Source organism: Balaenoptera ricei, chromosome 10 (assembly GCF_028023285.1).
Source record: "Balaenoptera ricei isolate mBalRic1 chromosome 10, mBalRic1.hap2, whole genome shotgun sequence".
NCBI lineage: Eukaryota > Metazoa > Chordata > Mammalia > Artiodactyla > Balaenopteridae > Balaenoptera > Balaenoptera ricei.
Window position 1 is genome coordinate 12025272 of NC_082648.1, and position 15414 is coordinate 12040685.

The 15414-nt window shown below is 37.5% G+C and overlaps 1 protein-coding gene across 1 annotated transcript; it reads right to left on the reverse strand.

Moving 5' to 3' along the window:
* Positions 1-847: 847 nt before the first annotated feature.
* WBP11 (WW domain binding protein 11) lies at positions 848-15314 on the reverse strand. Its single transcript, XM_059935351.1, has 12 exons — positions 15153-15314; positions 13288-13414; positions 12735-12766; positions 12203-12296; positions 9156-9352; positions 8105-8238; positions 7690-7889; positions 6906-7097; positions 4813-4917; positions 4111-4398; positions 3006-3188; positions 848-1833 (listed from the first exon to the last, which is right to left on the reverse strand). The coding sequence occupies exons 2-12, from the start codon at positions 13349-13351 to the stop codon at positions 1400-1402; spliced, it is 1923 nt and encodes a 640-aa protein (XP_059791334.1). The 5' UTR covers positions 13352-13414; positions 15153-15314; the 3' UTR covers positions 848-1399.
* Between the last annotated feature and the right edge of the window lie 100 nt (positions 15315-15414).

Consider the following 15414-nt stretch of genomic DNA (forward strand, 5'->3'; position numbering starts at 1 on the left):
TACAGCGGAAACTAGCACAACATTGTGAAGCAATTATACTCCAATAATGATGTCAAAAAAAAATAAACAGAAGAATTGACACTATATATTAGAAGCTAAAATCAATAAAAGCAAAAAACTGGGGTGGATACTAACTGGACAAAAAAGAAAAAAGAAAAAATGATACAATGCGAAAGTAAGACCAGGTATGTCTAGCCTAAATGCAATGCATAGATTGTCTCACTGTGTGTATACATATGGTGTGTGTCTTTGTGTATGAAATACACACTATGGTGCCTGGATAAATCACACAAGCCCTTTAGTTCCAATACCTTCCTCTGTAAAATGGGGAAAATACCTCCCCAGGATTACTGGATAGGTATTAGTTATTACAACACTTTGTAAAGAAAGTATCAATGCAAATTAAAAGTGTTAAGCATTCTCATTCATTTTCTATGCTTCTAATAATAAAGGCTCATATAAATGACAAATTCAAAAACGAAAAAGTAGCAGCCTTTTCTGGCTATCTGATAGTTTAGAAATGATTTAAAAGAACCTTTTGCCATTCACTAGTATCAGTTCACAGAGCTCTGGAGAAGAAAGTAATCTTTGAGAAGAAGACTCATCTTTTTAACAATATATAAACCCTCTCAATTTCTCCAAAGCCAATATATAATAAACCTAAAGGAAAATAATGATCTCTTCTTCATCCTTTAAAATTTAAAACTTAACGTGTTAACCACATTTTCAATAAAATTCTCATTCCATACCAGAAATGGTAGTTCCTTAAACCCAAGTTTTAAATACTTGCTTCTTTTCTGCCCATAAAACAGATATTATGTTTATACATTATCAGTGACACAGAGGATATCTTGGAACATTTATTTATTTATTCCATGAAACACTTAAAGTTTAGGTCAGTGGGAAATAATTTTAATCAAAGAATTGTACATTTTCTTCCCACATATCTTGCTTTGTATTAGGAAATGACATTGTGATCCATTTCACTACAATATTACAAAATATTTACAAGAAAATATTAAAAATAACTCAAACATGAAAGGCAAGATGGGGTGAAATAAACTGGTGTTTTAGAAATCTCTACTCCAGTGCCCACAGCACACAAGAAGAGAATCAAAAGAGATAAGTAACAAAGATCCCCTTGATGACAAGTTTCCGAGGAATTGGAGTAGGGGAAGAAGTGGGATGAAAATGGTGGTATGAAAGGGGATGGATGTTAGCAGCACTGCTTCAATAACCAATCTATTTTGAATGAAATACCCTCTTTTATATGCAGTAAATTCTGAACAAGGCTAAACTTTAGGATATTCCTTGAACTGAAATTAAAAATACCCTGACAGTGAAAGTGGCTCCATGAACCACTGACGTGAAGAGAAGCCTGTTCTAGCATCAAAAGCTGTCACAGCAGCCCTTCCATCTCTTTCATGAACGCTTCATAAACATCATCCTTAGTTTGTACTGAGACGGGAACAGATGGACCGGATTTGGGGGCTGCTTTGGCGAGAGGCACAGCAGAATCATCCTCTGACTTTCTCTGGGGAGTAGCAGTAGCCCCTTTATTCTCCCGACGTACCCTCAGTGCGGTGGGCACAAATCGAGTAATCTCCGCCTTGGGATTAGTGATCTGTGGCTTGGCACTGATGGTAGCTGTGGCTTTCTTCTCAATGGTGGCTGCGCTTGTATCATCCGCCTTGGGTCGCTGAATCAAGTTGGGTGGAGCACTTAAAACCCCTGGGTTCGGCAAAGGAGCTGGTGGGAAAAGCCCAGGTGGGGCAGGTCCAAGTGGAGGCACCAAAGGTGGGCGCATCATGCCAGGACGAGGTGGAGGGATACCTAAATGAAGGAGAAAACGGGCAGATGAATACCCCAAGAATAAAATTTAACTACTATTAAGGGTGTTAAAATCATAGGTTGACAATTTTTTTAAATGGACAATTTATAGAAAATAAATCATGTTGTTTGCTATTTGAAACTCAGGAATATATTCTGATAGTAAAGAATATCTTTTTTAAAACAGTATTCACCTTCTGTTTGTATCCCTGTACTTATGTTTTTTCTTCTCTCAATAAGGTACTCCTTTAAACTATAAAGTAAAATTAACAATATCAACTGGTTTCAAATATGATCTCAAATTGTCAAATCTGAAATTTGACAGCCCAAGATTCTATTCTACCTGTAGACCGCAGATGCTATCAGAACGAAGGTTGGGGATTTGATTCCCATCCGTTATTTACTGATTTGCACAACACTCCTCCCCCTCAAAAGGTAACTCAATGGATAGGAAATATAATTTTAACCCTGGGATGAGAAAATCTAATCACAAAATGTCACCATTACTGGAAAAGAATTCACGTCTTATTGTTGGCTCAGACATACCATAATTATTTACCAGGAAGTGCAGATTTAATTTCTCCAAATGCCTCTTCTAAGATTGTGAGTATACAAGTACCAAATTTCATCAAACCTAAGATGCTATTGCTTATACAGACTCATAATTATTCCAAATACCACTGAGAGAGAAAAAAAAAGTCCAAGTCCAAGATGAGGAGCTTAAAAGGAGACCTTCACATTAAACTGAGACAGTCAGTGTAGTACACCATACATACCTGTCACATCTAAGAAGATCACAAGGAAATTTGCATATCTAACCTTGATACTGGGTAAAGAGAACGGAAAAAAAAATCTCCCTTGTGATTGTAAACTAAGTTGACACTCATGCAGATGTATGGCATGACTTCACAATTCTAAGTGTAGTCCTAAAAATAAAAGTCTTAAATGAAGAACTGAATCCAAAGTGTTCTCTGGCTGGAAAAAGTCCCTCATGTGATAGGTAGAATCAAAGGCAAATACCATCTGGAAGAACTCAACTTCAATCTAAGCCAAAAGCAAATAAAAAACACCATTTTAAGATACCCCTTGATTTCAGGATATTGAAACGTGAAAATGTCTTAGAGCAAATGAGATATATAGTAGACAAGTTTTTGTCATAGAAATCAATGCCTCACCTGGAGGTGCAGGGGGAGGTAGCCTGGGTGGGGGTCCCCGAGGAGGAGGGCCAGGAGGCAGACCTGGAGGTGGACCGGGGGGAGGGCCAGGGGGTCGACCTGGTGGTGGTCCTGGAGGTAAAAGTCGGGGTAAAGGCCCTCGGAGTCCTGGCATTCCGGGTGGTCTCAGGAATGGAGGAGCTCCTAAAAAGAGAAAAGTGATTAGTTAATGTCAAACAAATATATTCGAAGTAGTAACCGTGGTATAAGGTGACTGAGATTTAGTTTAACTTATCACTTTAACCTGAAATCAGGTAACTTCAACATTTATTATGGACTATTTCTCTTTATTTCCCAGCACCGACAAAATGCATTCTCAATCACAGCTCTGCTGGGCTGGAAATATATGAGGATGAGACTTCTTAAATGGTTCCAATATAAGCTGAAAATGGAATACAGAGCAGGGTGCTTTAAGGATCCCCTGAAACTCATTAAGATATACAGACAAAGACCACTGAGAATGTCATAAGAAAGGTAATTTTGCTTTGCACCAATCAGAAGAGGATGAACTCAACTGAAGATTTAATTGGCTGACTACAGGATGAAGGACTAAAATCATAATTAGCCAACAAGTTTTACATGTTGTTTCAAATTGTAAATAAACTTTTTTATACTTTTAAGCCAACGACGTGATTAACACTGATGACTCTGTCTCTAATGATTACACTGACATCCAAAAACTCCCAACCAAAGAAGGATACGCAACAGTATTTACTGTGCTCTGGTCTTGCTTGCTACCAACTCACAACTGGGTCAACTTGTCATATTAAAAAGTAATACTAAAGAAACCCCCAGTTACATACTCCAGGTTTCTGCCAACTAAAATCAGAACTAACTCTGAAAAAGGAAGAGCTTTGGAGAAAAAGATGGCTGTCAGAAGTACTATGACTTGCAAACAATGTTGTAGGAATGAGCAAGTTGTGCTTATCCTTTGAGAATCTTGATTTCTTAGGAAATTACACTAGGAGGAAACAAGAAATCATCCACACTAATGATGCATATTTTTTGAAATAACTTCATTTTAACCACATTTAGACTTATTTATTTCCAACGTGTAAGTGCTTACCTGGAGGTGGTCCAGGAGGAAGGCCTGTAGGTGGTCCAGGTGGCCGTAAAGGTGGAGCAGGTGGTGGTCCAAGAGGAGGTGGTCCTGGCATGGGAGGTGCTTGTATCTGAGAGGGAGGAACAGACTGCGGAGGCCCCTGCTGCTGGGAAGAAGCAGATGTGCCATCAGAAAGAGATTCCTCCTTATGCTGTTTCTGTGACTGCTTTTCTGCTTCAGAATCATCAGAATCTTCATCATCGTCTTCTGAAAATTCCTCTACTTCTCGTCCCTCCTCAGGGATTTCCTGACCTGAAAGAAATTTGAAACCAGGCACATGGAGTTGATTCATTTCTTACAGCCTGTAAAACAGCGATGCCTGAAACACATGCTCAATAAATGCTTTCTTAAAATTAACAATCAAGTCTTCTTCAGTAAAATACTTAGATAACGCAAGAATAAAATCGTATTCTACTTATCCATGCTAGTGTAGCAGAGGGGAATGAGCCCAAGTTTTAGAACAAGACAGACCTGGACTTAAATGCCAGTCCAACTACTTACTAGTCATGTAACTTTGGGCAGCTGACCTTAATGTCTCCAAACCTTGACTTTTGAAAAACAAGGATTTATTACTTGATTGCTGACATATTAAATAGGAAAATATATGTAAAGCAACTGGCAGGAGGAAATACCAAAAGGTGATTCACTGTTCTTTCCCTGCCTTACCTGCCATTCGAAGCATCATGGCTTGAAGAGGAGTCAGCTCCTTCATGTTCTTCTTCTTCTTCTTCCTTGACTTCCCAGGCATATCTGCAAATCGTACACTCAGACCTAAAGGGTCAGAGAAGGGAGAGTGGAGTGGATTGGGATCAACAAAATTCAGTATATGCTTACTATAAGACAAACGCTATAAAGTACTAGATATAATTGCTTCCCACTACTTGGCAGAGAGACATAGCCATATTAAAGATAGTAAATCAAATGCCAACTGGTGGTAAATATATGCTACAGTGATTTCAAAGTTACAAATTTAAAAAATTTAAAGAATACTATTAACATCTTTATGCCAATAAAATCAACACCCAGATTAAAATAATAGATATTTTTCTAGAAAAATATAAATTACTTACAATTGGTCAAAGAAGTGATAAGACCAGAACATAAAAACTTAAAATGGTAGTCAAAGATCAAGCCCCTCAAAGGCACCTGGCCCAAATAATCTTACAAGAAAATTCAGCCAAACGTTAAGTTACAGAAATTTACTGTAAAAGGGCACAGGAAAAGATGGAATGCTACCCACAACTTGAAGCTAGCATAACCCTAATACCAAAACTAACCTGCTGGCCAACATAAAATACAAGCAAATTGAATTCAATAGTGTTTTAAAAGAAAAATACATCATAAACATGCAGCATTGGTCCCAGAAATGCAAAATGGTTTAACATTAGAAAAGCCATGAATGTAATTCATTACAATAAACAACTGAAAGAAAAATAATAACATCCCAACAGATACTTAAGAAGTATTTATAATAAAAACTCTTAGCAAACTTAGACTAGAAGGAAACTTCTTAACCTGACAAGGGCTCTCCACTAGACACCTAAACATGTTAAATGGTGCAGTATTAGGAGCATTCTTATTCTTAGATGGTAAACATTTACAGCAGGATAGAAGTTCTACGTGGGCAGGGCTTCAGTATTATTTACTCTGCATACTTAGTGTCTAGAAAAATGCCTTGCATATAGTAGAAACTCAATTATTAGCTGAATGTCAAATTATAGTTAGGATAACCATTTCCAGCACATGTGCACTGATGAATATATATAAGAAAAACTAACTAGTAAAAAAAAAAAACAAAAAAAACTAACTAGTTGGCTGAAAAAAAGGAAAATGAGGCAAATGATCGCAGTCTAGAGAAAAAAAGAACTGCTGTGGCTCTAGCAACTTTCTATTGATATTTTAAAGTACTAGGTCCTACCTAAAGTGTCCTCTATCATTTTTCATTACCAGCTCTCTCTATCCACCCCTTTACTCTAGCTTTCTGGTTTGCAATCATGATTCTTAAGAAATATCAGGAGAAAAATTTATCATCATTATCAATACTAATATCAGTAGTATTACTAATATATACTGTGTTGCAGCCTGCAAAAACAATTACCAAAGAAGCTCCAAGACTACTGAAATGTGACAAACTATACATTTTGTAAATTTTCTTGATGAATGCCATAGCTACTTTCTAAAAGTATATGTAACTCAGTCTGAATTTATCATAATCAAACAAACACATAACACACATTATTATAAGTATGACATGTTTCCATTAAATCATGACTCCACTCACAGGTGTACCTTTATGTTAACTATGGTTCTCATTCACGTAAGATACCACAAGCACAGAAAATTTAAAGGGCTTTGAATGCAGATATTTAAACAGACTCATTAAAAACAACCACGTGGTTTTCTTGATATAATTATGTGGTTATTCTCCTCTCTTTCCTATACATATCCATGACAGGACATCTTTATGCTGTTGAATAGGTAAGAATAGCTATCTTTTCCCCAAAAGTGGACTTTACCACCTAGGCTTTTTTTTTTTAATTACATATACTGTTTAGATTTTTTTTTCCCCTCATAATTATCCCTCTAGTACTTACTATGTGTCAACAACTTTGAGATTTTAGAAATATAAAGATGAATAAAGCATTGATCCCTCCTTTCAAGGACCTCACAATTACCTTCACAGATCCATTATTAAATCAGGACCTTCAGCTTGTGTGCTTCTTATTGATCAATACCATGGAATTTTCACCTGCACATACCTGACTTCTTTTCTTCATTGTTTTCTCTCTCATTATCATCACGGTGCACAAATTCATCCCCTTCACTTTCTCCATCTGATCTGTCAGTGTCGCTGTCATCAGTACTGTCGTCATGCTTATCTTGATCCATGTCTTCAGGATAGCCGTCATCTTCACTGGTGCTGGAAATATCATCATCATGACCCCGTTGAGCTGAAAAGGGAGGAGGAAACCGGGAACAAGTTATATATGTGGATCCTCCACTACATGGTACCCCAAAATACAGAAAATCAGGCTATTTAACTCAAAATAATTTGCTTTAAAAATTTCTATGTATGATCTCACCTATTCATACAGTCTGACAATATTTTCACTTGACAATCGTTTTAAATTCTTTTTGATAATGTAAGATTTTTCTTTAAAAGGTTCAAATTTGAAAACAAATTCTACTTAGAAGGTTATATACAGACATGCACATACACAATCATTGTGAGTGTATACAATGATGCTCTAGTCTGATAATGATAAAGCTAAAAGGGAAACGGGTATCCAAGTTATCCAAGTCTTAAGGAACTGATGGTAAGAGAGTGACATCTTCAAGAAGCCTAATTTAAAACACAACAAACACTTCCATCCTTCCTGTGCACGCTGCTTTTACTTGGGTAGCTGCTATGATTTATGCATCTGTTGGTGCGTACATGCCGTCATTTATTCCCCAAGCTCTGAGGGTGCTGAACAAGATGGTTAAACAGTCAACATGGAAAATGACAGTGGAAACGTTCTAAGAGCAAAAGGAACTCCTCACCAAGTTCGGGACTATATAACATGTCTTCATCTCGCCTACGAGGGGGAAGATCCAGGGCAAAGCCCACTTTACGGCCATACATTTGCAAGACTTGAGGAGGAGGTGGACCAGGGGGAGGACCAGGAGGTTTCCTGCCAGGGGGCAGACGTGGAACACCATGTCCAAGAAGAGGAAGTATAGAAACTGCCCGAGTTGGAGGTCTGTAAAGAAAATTAACAGTAATCACATTAACAGTCATGAGGTTTCTACTTCCTCTTCTAAACAATTTTCAAAGGATTTCTCATTTCATATCCAATCAAATGAGGAACTGCTTACATCCCCACTGTCCTTTATTTCCCACTGCATTAATTTTGGCACAGGACAGTCAAGAGACGCTTTTACTATACGCTATTTGACTCTGTTACCACTTCCTTACCCATAGGCTGAGGTCTTCTTAAGGATGGAGGGTGGCTGGGCGCCAGGAAGTGGAATGTCCTGGATCAAGATGTTGGAAGGAGCATGCGGCATATCTGGCAAAGGAATACTCTCCACTTCCACATGCTGAGCATTCTGAAACAGAGAGAATCTTTCAATAGATAAGAGTAATCCCCAAACTCAACACTAAAAATTCAACATCAGCTGTTTCATAACCTGGATTTGCTTTCCACCTAACATAAATATCATGGAAAACAAGAATACAAAGCTGCAAGTCAACATTTCTAAAGACTGCCAATCAACTGAAACTTCGGAATAATATATATTCAGTGGTAGAGCGTGGGCTCTAAAATTAGTCTGCCGTTGCTGAATTTCTGTCACATATGAGCTGTATGACTTAAGCAAGTTACCTTAGCTTCCTTATCTGTAAAATGGGACCCATACTACCTACTTTACCAAAATTATACCATTTTTTTTTTTTTTTTACATTTTTATCTTGAGGCAAAATTTACAATGAAATGTACAAATCCAATGAGTTTTGACAAATGCATATACCTCATACTCCCTCCCAATCAATCCCTAACACTGTCCCAAGGCAACCACTGATACAAAATCTTTCCTCCATAAATTAGTTTTGCCTGGTGTTCATACAAATGGAATCATAACCATGAAGAAAGGATCGCATGTTTTTGAGATTTATCCATTAAAAAAATTTGTTTAAATCTCATGTTGTTTTGAGTATCAGTTGATCATTCCTTTTTACCATTGAGTAGTATTCAATTTTATGAATATATAACAGTTTATCCATTATCTTCTTAATGGACATCTGGGCTGTTTCCACTCTTCAGCTATTACTGTATTGGCAGGTAGATCAATTTCTCTTGTATAAATACACAGATTTATATTTGCTGGCTAATGGGGTAGGTGTATGTTTAGTTGACAAGAAACTGCCAAGAGGAGGAGGTTCAACATGATCAGGTCTCCCATGAACAACTTTAAGAGCAGATCTAAACATAAAATTTTAGTTTAGCTCTGAAAAGAAACTTGATTACCTTGACAGCATCAAAATATTGGCTAAGTTGAGCCCTCTTCTGTTCATATTCTACTTCTAGCTTTCTCAATTCTTTGTAAATATCTGGATTCTCTTTCTCATAGAGTCGTAAAATACGTTCAAAGGTTTCACGTAGCTTTTTACGCTTGTCTTTCAGCACTTTCTCATTTAACTGTGGCTGTTGCACTGGGTTAAACTCTGAGAGAAAAGAGCAGATTATGAAATTAAATACAAAAAAGTCACTGTGTCTAGGTATCAATAGGCTATATCATTTAATAAAAATCTCCTTATATGTTAAAACTTTTCAAATGGATGTAGACATCAGATATATTCTTGTCAAAGGAAATGCACTATTTATTAAAATTCCACCACTTTAAGAAGGCCATTAATTTTACTTTCTTTTCTAAGAAATGTCAGCTAAATGACTTTATCATCATTGTAATAAAAATCAGTTTTCACTTCTCTATGCTAACAACCTGATATAGTGAAGCTTCAGTCAGACACACCTGGGTTTACATACTACACTGGCTCTGTCATTTAATTCTGAGATCTCTGGCATTTTACTTGAATTCTCTGATCTTCAGGTTCTTCATCTGGAAAATGGAGACATCAACTACTTCACAATCAAGCTCTGATGATCAAATGAGACCACAAATAAAATATCCAGTGGTGTCTGGCTTACCACTCAACTATTACTTTTATATGGGTTAGTGTTCCTTGTCTAGCTACCATATAAGCCTTTCTCTCCCATGTGTTCAACATGGGGCTTAATTTCAGGTCCCCAAAAGGGACTAAGAGAGATTAGCACAGGACTCTCAGGCCTGCCTAGTCAACCATACCTGCCTCCCTCCATCCCCACTGCCAGTAACTGACTCAGAGATTAATCGGCATACGATCCAAACTGGGACCAGATCCTCCTCTGAGATTTTAAATATGGGAGAGAGAAGCTATCACAAGCAGGACTGAAGTAAAACTAGAGCAGTCTATGGCCTCATCTCTCAACCACCACTAATTCCACACACATACTCCACCTTCTATACCAAGAAATTCACTAGCAGTATGCTGACAGAGTGGTCAGACAGATGGACAGTCTTGCTAATGATATCTGGGTTTTTGAGACAAGCTTCCCTCCAGGATTTCCCAATTATGGGAGTTAAGGTATACTTTTTTCTGCTTAGTTTGTACTGAATTTTATAAATTGTAATTAGAGCTCTGATGAATAGTGGTCCTTCCTCCTTTTTCTTAAAAGAATCACAAGCTTAATTATCGTCTTTCTTAAATCCTATTAACTATTAACCTTGATGACTTATTCAAAACTGGAAGTATGGCCTCAAACCACACTATTCCTAGTGTGATTAATGAAAGTGCTAAATGCTTGACTTTAAATCCCAGCTCTGCCACTTCCTAACAGTGTAACCTTGAGAAAGGTACATAACATCTCTGTGCCTGAGTTTCCTCATCTGTAAAATAGGGACAATACACCTACCCAAAACAGTTGTCATGAAGATTAAATGAAAACGTGGGGAAAAAGCCTGGTATGTAGCAAGGTAAGAGCTCAATAAACCTCAGTTATTACTATACAATTTGGGGTCATTCAATAGGTAATATCCTGACATCCTAGGGCTAGGAATTGTCCCTACCAATATTTAGAACAGGCAACAAGTGGAATCAGTTATAGCTCAACTGGGAAAGATGTGAGATGATAGAGCCTGACCCAGAACTCTTGCCCAGGCTGGCTGCAGAGCCTCTGCCACATTATTTCAGAAAGCTTGTAATACCATAACTCCATATAACTGGATTTTTTTTGAACCCCATTTAATGCATCATTGAGAAGTTCCACTGTATCTCTTTTACTCACTATCTCTGTTTTTTAGGCAAACCACCAAACTTGTTTGGAAACCTTGTTTGTAAACAAAACTTGTAAAGATCACTTTAACATGCAATTTAAAAAAAAAAAAAAAGGCAGGGGGCAGAAGACAGAATTAGCAAAAATTTGACAACTGAAAAGCATGGAGTTAACTAGACTATTTCATTTTTGGATGTTTGAAAGCTACTAAAAAAAAAGGAAAATGAAAAACTCCATGTTCTAAAGTTAAGAGAATGGGCTGAATATGGAATCCATTTTGTGACTCGTCCTCTGTATTAATTATAACTACCTAAAGCCACTTTGCACCATTCTGACTCCTACTTTTACTTAATCGTATAATGTTCTGTTAAAAATACTTTCTAGGATTTTTTTCCTCACATACCTGCAAGTATAAATTATATAAATAAGGAAGTAAAGGTTAATTAAATATGTTATAGGATCTTTGGAACTTGGTAAAACTGCATTCTATTTTGAAGAGGTTTTGGTTAAACTAAAGAAAGTTTTTTGTGAGTTAGGATTAAACTTCCAATGGCAGCATCACAGATGATTCTCAAGCAACTCATATACAAGAAAAGACAACATGCAGCTATTTCATGTGATTCCAGGTATGACAAATCACTGATATTGAAGATGCACATGATGAGACTGGATAAAATCATGCTGTAAAGTGTGAAAAAGGAAGAAATCCTAATATGATAGTTTTTAAAATTTGATTTTAAGTATTTGATTTCTTCTATATCCTTACTAAGTGGTCAATTATCTTTGCATCTTCTCATTGGAAAAGATGGGAAATTGACTTATATTCACGGTGGCCCAATATTTAGATTTACATGGTAGTTGCCAATATTAAAATACAAAACAAAAAAACCCCAAGGTGATTTCAAAATCCAGACTTAGTATTCTCTTAAAAAAATGAGCAGGCCAAACTGGGCTTTTGTTAACTTATAAAAAACAATTAGCTAAAGCTAAATATTGGCTTCCCTCTTATGCTAGATGAGCTTTCCAGTTTGTAATAGCCCCTCACCCCATTGTTCTTCTAACACTAAAACTAAATCTAAGCATCACATGCCATAAGCTTTTCTATATTTCTTGTGTCTGTGCTGTTTCACTCATTACCTGCCTGCCTCTATGTATCAGACTATTATCCCTCTTGTAAAATCCAGCCTTTTATAAATTCTTACCCATTTCATCCAATTTTTCCATGTCCCGGATAATTTGTTTGGGATCCTTCATCTTTAAAACTGCAGCTCGTACCATCATGCGCTGTTTTTTGTTCTTAGAAAAATGAAAAAAGAGCAGAATTTAAAGAAGCTGAACACTCCTGAGTTTTCGTTTCAATAATCAAGAAAATGGATGTACAAAGCTATTTATCATCACATTTACTTCCATTCATTAACTCAGTGGCTTCTAACAAAGCAGTATGTTATAATAAGTAGCAAAAGAGAATTATCTTTTGAAGTATTTATTTAAGTCACTGGGAAGGGTAATCAAATAAACCATGTTACAGTAACCATCATGAGCTCATCCACAAAATTATTTCAGTTCAGGTTCTAAGTATAGTATTTTGGCTTAGTAAATCTTACGGTTTGTTATGAGAAGCATAAAATATCTTTTCTGGCAAATAATTGGAAATGTTTTCTAAATCCACTCATCTCAAATAACAAGATGTGTCAAACTACATTTATATCTAATAGGATGCTTCTGAAATCGTACCTTCTTTAATTCTCTCTTCCGAGCTTCTTTTCCTTAAGAGAGGGAGAGAGAAAGAATATAAAACTTTAAAATCCTGAACGTCAGCATTTTCTCCAATTTAATACAGATTACTGTCGGAGGTTGCCCCGTGCACTGCAGGATATTTAGCAGCATTCCTGCCTCCACCCACTAGATGCCAATAGCACCCTTCCAATTATGTCAACCAAAAATGTCTCAAGACATTTTAAAGTTCCTTAAAAAATAACTATGAATCTGAAAAGATGCCATAAAATACTAAATAAGAATTTGCAAAACAATTTGTTCAAAATTCCAAATACAAAGAGAAATGCCAATTCTACTTTGCAAATCAATCAAATTAGAAACACGGGTACTAATTTTTTTTTCATGCTTAAAAGTTTTAATCATGTGCCCACTAGAACACTAGATAACTTGATACAACTGACACCTCCTAACACTGCTGATCTTATAATTAAGAAATAATAAAATAGACTCCCTAAAGCTTACAGTTTTTACCACCCCTCTTCTTCATCATTCCACATTAATGGACACTTACTGGCTTGGTCTGTGGGGTTCATAAATTTTCCACTCTTGGTGGATGATGTAGATCTCCGTCCCATGTTGACAATTTGTGTGGTTTACTTGCTTGTTTAAAAAACAAAACAAAAACAAAACCTAAAAACCTGCAAAGACAAAAAAATAGCTTATTTTTCCTAGATTTACAGAATTTCTTCCTTTTTATATTTATAAAATTTTCTTCCTACCAATCTCTGAAAAGAAACTTTGATTATTAAGACCTTGTTCTTTCCCTAATTTTGACTTTAGTGTGCAGGAAAGACAGCCTCAACTTCTCTAACCACAAAAAATTAGATTCCTATTATTATTTATAACGGTAATGGGTCTGAAGACCACTATGAATATCATTAAGTCGTCAATTAACTTTCTTCTATGGATCACAGCATTTACTCGTCAATTGAAAAAAATCAATCAAAAAATGCTTCGACAATATGACATAAACCATGTAGATGAGAAGCCATTAGTTCTTTTCCTATATCCTCCCTTTATTTACATGTAGGGTGAAAAAGGAATAAAAAGGCAACAGGGTAATGATCTGGGCTCAACGACAAATAGCTCACCCTTGCCTCTCTCCATGGTTTCTTGGCATGTATTCCCACCATCTCTAAGACAGTAAAAACTCATTAATTTAAGCCTATTTAATTCAGATTTAGTTCTAATTCAGATGCAATTCCTGACTCTCAAGCAGAAGCTTAAACCATAACTAAAAACACAAATATTCAAAATAAAGTATTGATATCATATGAGAGATCTTCTAAAAGCATCAACATTAAGATATTTTATTAATAATGCCTACTTGACTCTGATTTGTATTTTTTAAGGTAACCGAAAGGGATAACTGTGTTTGAGGGAAACTATTTTATAAATCAACATTTTAATTAACCGAAGACACTATTATATCCCTTCTTCCTGTTATTCCAAATGAATGAGGTTTAGCTTTTTGATACTTGCTCTTTCCAGTAATAAAGGGTGATAAATTTCCTTCCTTTTGAAAGCAGACACTTTTCAAGGGTGGGAAAGGTAAGATCATGAGGTAGATTTTTTAGCAGACCACAGAATTACACCTTTCCTTCATGAAGATTTTGTCAGGCAAGTTTATTGGTTAATGCCTCTTTCAGCAACTGTTCAACTGCCTTGCTTTCTGCTAAAAGCTTCCAAGCTGTTCCAGTGGCAACTGATTTGCCCTGTCAAGGGTTTCCTTCTCAGAAAAACCGGGAGTGGGGGAGAAGGAAGCGGAATCAAGCAAAATTAGCACAAATAGAAGCTCTTACATCTTTGATAGCCTGGATCTTTTCTGCCTCCCTCTTTCAATTACCCTCAGGCCCGTGTTTTTAACCCTCCTCTCCCACACCTGAAACCTAGAATAGATACGAAGTACAGAAAATTTTTACAGAAGACACTGGAGCCTTAGTCTGCACAGACTACTTTTCTGTCTCAAAGCAGAGGCGACAGGGAAATCGGGTCACGGGGCTGTTCAGGGGAACTCTCAACAGTCAAAGAGGCTACAAAGGGACGGAGCCCAGGTCCACCATCGGAGCCAACAGCATTAGCAACTGCCAAAACCACAGCGACGGCTGACCCTGACTCGAGGTACAGGACATCAAGCCTAAGGCAACCAACCGGGCAACGTCAGAAGGTGGCGCTGACCGACCCGGGCGAAGTCAGCCGCTTGACCGCTGGACGCCGCGCCGCCCCAGGGGATCCCCTAGTCCGCGATCGCGGAGACCCCAAATGCTGAGAGCAAGAGCAGGGCGGAAGGGCCTGGTGCCCCCGAGGCAACCGCGCGGGCCCCGGGAAGAGACGGGAAAGATGAAAAAACGGAGTGGAACGGTCCCGCACACTCACACTTCTGCTGGGCTCCTGGGACTGTGAGAAGCGGGGAGGGGACGATTTTCGGCCTCTTTGACTTCGTAGGGGCCTTCACCTCTGCCTCTCAGTCAGCCCCCCAGACACCGCCATCTTGAAACCTCGCGCCCCTCCGCCATCCTTACGTCACTTCCTGTCCCTACGGGCCGAAGATCTCGGCGTTTCTTCGCCCTGGAACCATAGAGAGTAACCAAGAACTCCAGGACCAGAGTCTCTTCCGCTACAATACCGTACCGAATTG